This window comes from Propithecus coquereli, unplaced genomic scaffold (genome assembly GCF_000956105.1).
Source record: "Propithecus coquereli isolate 6110/MARCELLA unplaced genomic scaffold, Pcoq_1.0 Scaffold279, whole genome shotgun sequence".
Classification (NCBI taxonomy): Eukaryota; Metazoa; Chordata; class Mammalia; order Primates; family Indriidae; genus Propithecus; species Propithecus coquereli.
In genome coordinates, this window is record NW_012148385.1 from 1,649,923 (window position 1) to 1,657,510 (window position 7,588).

Here is a 7,588-nt window from a genome sequence, read left to right on the forward strand (position 1 = left end):
TATTAATCCATGAAATGGAAACTTCTGTTTCCTTAAGAATGCCCTGACTGCTTTGCTAATACTGTGATTATTTTTGACTCTTTTTCAAGATCTATAATATATCTGTGCAGATGTTTGGGAAGTGGTGGTTGATCTAAAAATATTCAGGAAATAAAGGGGAAAAATTAACAAATTCTCTGACACTTTCCAATATTTCTGTTACCATCACGAATAGTCAACTAGATGATTCTTTAAAGCCCTACTGCTTTATCTTGCTGCTACTATTTTATTTCTTCAGTCTGTTTCTCGACTCTTATAATTCCACCACTGCAATCTAAATCTAAAAATTAACTTTAGGCTGGAGAGCTCTGGGACCAAGATTGCCCCTAGATTCAAACCCAGTTTGGCCATTCTGTAGCTATGTGGCCTTTGGTGAGTTTCATCATCAGTAAAATTAGCACTCGCTCTACAAAGTCAATGAAAGGATTAAGTAATCACAGGCTATTATTGTTTTTCTTCTTTTTAATAATAGAAAATTGGCAAGGGGAAAATATTGAGTATCTACTATTAATATTTGCTAGGCAGTAGTTGGACAATTTATTTATGATCCCATTTAATCCTCGGTGAGACAGGGATTTTATTTTTCAGATGATTAAATTATGGCTAGCTAGACAGCTTAACCATTTGTCCTAAAGGTCACATAACTAGCAAATAGTTTGAGCCCAGGTTTGTCTCTAAAGTACATACTCTTTTCACTGTATGAAATTAAAAAAAACTTTAAAACTTTATTCATTTTTTTTTTCAGTTATGGGGCAGGTGTTCCCACAACTGTTGTATATTTTCTTTTGGATGTATAAAAACAAGTGTAAAGTAAAAGAAGAAAAGCAAAATGGGGAAAAGGTGTAATCTGAGAGGGAAGGGGTAAGGAAAAATGAGGTCTGCAAAGGAATTTAATTACTTGTCTATCTGCTTGTATTCGAGTGAAAAGTGGAAGACCAAGTGGGACGACTTGTGGTGCAGTTTTGCCCACTCATAAGTTGCCAGGTGACCTTCAGCAAACTACCTCAACTTTCTGGATCTCAATTTAAGTATGCCTAAAATGAGGCCAATTTAAATTGATCTCCCAGTTCCCTTCTAGGCTAAAATCCAGCCTTACAACCACAGACCCCTTCACCATCCCAGCGTGTTTTTCCTTGGCCCGGGACCAACGACCCCGGGTAGAACCCTGGTCTTACCCGACTGCACACTTTTTAACGTACCCAGAGTCCTAAACTGCACCATTCCCCGTGATCGCAGGACTAGAAGGAAAGGGTGGGGGACCGAACTCTGCGGGAAACAAAGGCAAGAAAACCCAAAGTTGGGCACCGAGCGGTAAAAAGCGTTAGCAGGAAGGCGAGGCAGCTCAGCTGTGACGCGGCGCCGCTGCGGCCGGACTGGGAGGAGAGCGGGCGGGGTGGGCGGGGCCGAGAGCGGATTGGAAGGACGAGGGGGCGGGGCCCGCGCTGACAGCCTCGGGGGAGGAGCGAGGGCGGCAGCGCGGCGTCGTTGGTCCGCTCCCGCCCCCTCTCTTTCCTCCCCCGTACCAGGAGGGCGTGGCAGCGGGCGTGCAGACGCCGCGTGACGTCATAAGAGGCGGGGCGGCCTAGGGTTCCAGCCGACGTGTGGGTGCGTTCGTCAGTCGCTGTTTGGGACGCTGGGTGCGCGGTTGTCTTGTCTCTGATCGGGTTTCGCTGTCACAGCCGGTCCCTTCCCGGAGCTCGGGAGAGGCTGGGCGCGCGCCCGTGTGTGTGTGTGTGTGAGCGGGACTTAGGGCAGAGCTGTCTACTCGTTGCCTTTTTTTTTTTTATCTTTTCTCCAAAGAACGGGGCAGTTCGCACGCTTGCCATCCTGTAGCCCAGTTGGGAGCGGGGTTGGTGTGCGGAGTGGTTCGTGTTTTTTATTCTTTTTAACTTGTGAGCGTTTTTTTTTTTTCCTTTTTCTTTTTTTAGGCTCAGTGCCGTCCGGGCTGGTTTCCCCGGTCCCTGACTAACCGCTTTCTGCCCCTTCTCTCGCCACCCCCGCCCAAGGTCGCCCTTCCGCCTTCGCCCCTGGCCCGAGAGGGTGGGAAGCTTTGTCCCCGCCCTGCCCACTCGTGTGTCTCCGCTGCCGTAGCCGCACCTGCCTCAATATGAATGGGGTCAACGACCCGCCTCTTTTTATAAAAGACATTAAGCCCGGACTGAAAAACTTAAATGTCGTCTTTATTGTCCTGGAGATAGGTAAGTGGGGGTCCGCAGCCCACTCCACCGCCCTTATGCACCCCGACACGGGAGAGAGGGTGCCGCGGCCGCGAGCCGGGGGCTTCCCTTCCCCTCCCCCTCCTCTTTCCCCTCCCCCACCCACGTGTCTCCAGTGGCTCCCGCCTGGGCTCAGATCCTACCTGCGGCAAGAACTCCCGGCTTGGCCTGTTCCCACCTTCCAGATGTGTTAAAATACCGGAGGAGGAGTTAGGGAGCTTTTCTGGACGTCCTCATCTAACACAGCCCCCCCCCCCTTTGATTTTTAAACCCTCACAGGACGCGTGACCAAAACCAAAGACGGCCATGAAGTGAGATCGTGCAAAGTAGCAGATAAAACGGGCAGCATCACTATTTCCGTGTGGGATGAGATCGGAAGCCTTATACAGCCAGGGGATATTATTCGGTTGACCAGAGGGTAGGTGTGCATAGAAGTGTGTGGGAAGAGAATGTCGGAACAGTCTGCAGAATCGGGATTGGCTGACTCCCGGGATCTTGTCAAGTTCTGGAGTTCCGTGTCTCTTCTGTGGGCCACTCCAAGGAATTTTGAGCTTCTTTGGTGTTAAAATTGAATGGTGGGCAGCACTGGGATGTTAACACACCTTTGCAGTTATAAAAGTAGTTGGTTTAAGGCTTTTATAATCCTCCACGCCCTCTCACCACCGCCACCACCAAGTTCACAGGTCGAGTGTAGTTTTAAATGCTATTCTGAGAGTCATTGAGTCTTTTAGTGGATTGATACAGTCCACATTTTCTCTTTTCCTAAGTTATTTAATTCAATGTAGTTGTCACTCAGTTTTCAGCCCCTCACTTTTTAATGACTTGAAATTCTGGCCAATATTTTACCTATGTTATTTAGACGATGTGGACATAAATTAAAATTGCAGTTGGGGAATTCATCATTTTCTGTGGTATGTAAAATTTGCACTGGAAAAATTTAAGAGAAGTTTATGATATCTGGAAGGCTCATTCTCAAAAATTTCTTTGCCTTCTGTATTTAGCACTTTTTTTTTGATAGGATGTTTTAAAAAATTTACTAAAACTTTATCTTAGGAAGATAAAAGGTCAGGACAGGATCTTGAAAATAGAATTTGGGCGGGGCATGGTGGCATGTATCCTAGCACTCTGGGAGGCCAAGGAGGGAGGATCACTTGAGTTCAGGAGTTCAAGACCAGCCTGAGGAGGAGCGAGACCTCTGTCTCTACTAAGAATAAAAAATCAGATGGACAACTAAAGATAGAAAAAACATTAGCCAGACGTGGTGGCATGTGCCTGTAGTCCTAGCTACTCAGGAGGCTGAGACAGGAGGATCGCTTGAGCCCAGGAGTTTGAGTTTGCTCTGAGCTAGGCTGATGCCAGGGCACTCTAGCCTGGGTGACAGAGTGTGACTCTCAAAAAAAAAAAAAATAGAATTTGGAAGCTTTGGTGATCACTGGAATTGTGATTTATCAATCATAACTACTGAAAGAGTAGGTGGAGATTGATCCTGGCCTAATAAATATAATTTCAGAGAAGTATTGGGGAGCCGTGAGTGCAAGAGCTTCGAGCTCTTTGATACTATCTTTCAGGTCTTACAACATCTTCAGGAAGTGAGGTAATCACAGCAGGAAGTGAGAGTCAGGACTTAAGACATTTTATTCTCATACACTGACTCATGACACTACTTATGTCTTTTAAATTTTCACATGTTTAAAAGAGAATTCCTGCATGAGAGGGTGTGGTGAGGATTAGCATAATTGAAGTTTCTTGACTCCCAAAATATCTTTCATCCAATGAGTAAAAGTATACACTGAAAACAGCATCTCATTTCAAATATTTCATATTCTGTAGTCACAGGCATAGATGGTTCTATTAAAAGATTCGTCAAGAAATTAAACTCAGTAGCTATGGTGTCTATATAATGTTAAGGAGAGCAATTACCTAGGAGTACAGTTTAAAGGAAAATTCAAAACTAAAGAAGCTCTATTTGCTGCTTTAATATGACCTTGGGAAGTTACTACACCTCATACTTCAGCTTCCTCTTCTGTAAAATGGGAATGATTATACCTTACTTACTAAAATAACACACTCAGCTTGGAGTCTGGGCCATTGTAAGGCCCTTAAATTCTGGTCGAATCTAAGAAAAGTAGCTTTTGAAGAAAGATATACCTAACATCTAAATAATGGTTAATTCAGAAAAACTTGAAAACTTGATTTCAGTGTTCTCATTTCTTAAACAAGTAGAAGTTAAGTGCTTTAATTTTAACTATTGAAATTTTTTCTCAAAATTTGCATTAATTTTATTTTAGTATGGTGAAATGTTACTACTGCGCTGTCTCCTATGTCACTCTTTGTATAACTTAAGAGTGGTGAATGGAGTCCTTAAAAACCCTTATTAAAATGAACTGTATATAAATCATTTTAAAAGTTATGCAGTTACCATAGTAGTTGTACAGAGAACTGTTGAAAACCAAACTTTGGGCTGATTTAAGACTGAGTAATATTGATTAATTTACCTTTTTCTTAGATTTGTATCTAATTTTGTTTTTTTTTGCTTGGAGGAATTGTCTTTTGCAAGGGATTATTTTAAAGATGTCTGCATTCAAAATTGTTCAGAGTAAACAATTGTTTAGCTGGGTTGGTATCAAAAATTGCGAATTTGGAAAGGCAGATTGGCGAATGGTTTGTGACTTTTTTTTTTTTTTTTTTTTGAGACAGAGTCTCACTGTGTTGCCTGGGCTAGAGTGCCATGGCATCATCCTAGCTCACAGCAACCTCAAACTCCTGGGCTCAAGCGATCCTTCTGCCTCAGCCTCCCGAGTAGCTGGGACTACAGGCATGCACCACCATGCCCGGCTAATTTTTTTTTTCTATATATTTTTAGTTGTCCAATTAATTTCTTTCTATTTTTAGTAGAGACGGGGTCTCGCTCTTGCTCAGGCTGGTTTCGAACTCCTGAGCTCAAACAATCCGCCCGCCTCAGCCTGCCAGAGTGCTAGGATTACAGGCGTGTGACTTTAGTTTTTTTAATCACCTTGATTAAATTCTACCAAATCTTCCATAGCTTGGGAACCCTGTGTCTTTTATGGAGGGCAGAAGAAAAGACAGTATATCACTGTGTAAATGAGCATAAAAGTAAACACTGGGGTGTTGATTTTATATATCGTGTGGCTGAAAAATAATTTCTGCTTAAATTTCTACAATTAAAAGTTCTTCCTTTGTTAATTGACTAAAGATATGATCATCTAGGGTATAATTTTGCTTTGCAAAAAGACTTTTATTTTCTAGGGTTTGTCATAGTTAATTATGTCAAAATTCGGCAGTAGAATTTCTTTATTATTCCTTTGTAAGTAGCAAGTTAATCAAAGTTAGATTTATTGTATTTGATTTACTGTAGTAGAGAGAGGGCTTGATTCTCACTTCTACCTCAGTACAAAAATATACAGTATGAAGATGTACTTGATTTGAATAGAAGAAAATATACATATTTCCAAAGAACTAACATTTCTTTTCTCTTTAGGTATGCATCCATGTGGAAAGGATGTCTGACACTTTATACTGGAAGAGGTGGTGAACTTCAAAAAATTGGGGAGTAAGTATTAAAATGCATTTTGTATAATTAATTACAAATAATGTCTTCATTGGTAGGTTTAAACTGTAAACCTCTTACTTGGCTTTTTTTGACTAGTAAACTGAATGTCTTTGACAGCTTAACTGAAAAAATAACTTTGCATGTACTAGTTTAACACCTATCAATACTGTTTCCTATGGTTGTAAATGTCATTTTTTCCTGGCAAAGAGCAGTAAGAAGCTGCAGTAGAGACCAACCCCAGTGGGACCATTTCTGTAGGCTTTAGAAATATACATCTTTCAGATGTCACAAGTGCCATTTGAAAGCACAGTCTCCTAGTAATTTGCCAAATAAGAAGCTAGGTATGAGTTTCAGGCCATAAGTTTAAATTTTCTTTTTTTCTGGTTATGGGTGAATGTACTCACGTTAAAAGGACTTGCAGCAATGAAAACTGAAGTCCTCTATTTATCCACAGTCTAGGTACGGTGCAGGCAGCCGCAATGCGAGCTTCCGTACACTACCACCCTGGTAATGATCTCCACCCTGACCTGGAGGAACCATCCTCTCTAGGGGTGTAAAGGTAATTCAGCCTCCATGCTAGCCTAGACATTTGGGTTGTATGAAAGTATGGTGAAGGCAATGAGCTAAATCGTTAGTCCATTCTACTTGGTTAATGCTCAGATAGCGACTTAATGCCCATTGAATTGGAGGATATTCAAAGAGAGAAGCCACAAATGGCACCATAAAAAAGGAAAGCTATTCTACACTAAGGGCTTGAGATATTTTGTTTGGATGATCTGTTTATAATGAAAGGGAGAAAAAGCAATCATAGTAGCTTTTAAAGATCAGTAACTGGTTTAACACTGTTTGCTAGAAAGAAGATTAGAGTAGTAATATTAGAGTTATGTGTTATGAAAGATCTTAGTGTCTATAACCAAAATGTTCAAGATTCTGTCCTGGCCTCCTTGTGTACATAAAGAGGTATAATAATGGAGGTTAGTGTGAAGAACCACTGGAGGTCACTCAATTCTTAATGACTGCTCTTTGTCAGGGTCAGTCTAGGATTTACCAAAACTGCTTCTAATTTCTTTTTTGTGGGGTGAGGACCTAAGAAAATACTTATGTGTAATGTTAATTGACACCATATGTCAATTTATAAGCAACACTGGGGTAAACTGGTGGTTTGATGGCCAGTTTTCTTTCTTTATCACCTGGAAACCACTCTTAACCTTGAATGATTGTCTTTGCAGATACACAGTGATTGGTCAAAAGAGGGACTGGATGAGTGTGTGAATGGATCATGCAAATCCATCACCACTGCTGGAGAAACCACTCTGGAACCCTAAACATGGTTCACTAGCATCAGCCTGTGTGGAAAAACAGGACAAAGAAGTGTTTCTGTGTCCTTGATCTTTGACATGATTTATTTTTTGCAGTACAAAAGAAGAATTTAAATATAAAATAGAATGTTTTATGCTTATAGACAGTCAAATATTTGGTATTTTTATGAGACATAATCATTTAGGAAGTTTCTTTTATAAATGAATAGCGTTAACATGTTGCTGTTAATTTGACACTAAGGTCTTCATTCCTATAAGTTAGGGATGTTATATAAAGAAAGGTTGATTACTTTATTTCAGAAGTCATTTAACTTGTCTTTTATTTTCTTTCAGATTTTGTATGGTTTATTCAGAAGTGCCAAATTTCAGCGAACCCAACCCAGATTATCGAGGACAGCAGAACAAAGGGGTAATTAATTAAAATGTATAGTATGTCTTTATGA

General features: G+C 41.2%; 1 protein-coding gene across 1 annotated transcript; it reads left to right on the forward strand.

The window, feature by feature from the left end:
• Positions 1–1,624: 1,624 nt before the first annotated feature.
• Positions 1,625–7,538, forward strand: NABP1 (nucleic acid binding protein 1). Its single transcript, XM_012647936.1, has 5 exons — positions 1,625–2,237; positions 2,535–2,673; positions 5,755–5,826; positions 6,281–6,385; positions 7,479–7,538. Exons 1-4 carry the CDS (start codon positions 2,147–2,149, stop codon positions 6,381–6,383), a joined length of 405 nt encoding a protein of 134 aa, XP_012503390.1. The 5' UTR covers positions 1,625–2,146; the 3' UTR covers positions 6,384–6,385; positions 7,479–7,538.
• Positions 7,539–7,588: the final 50 nt, after the last annotated feature.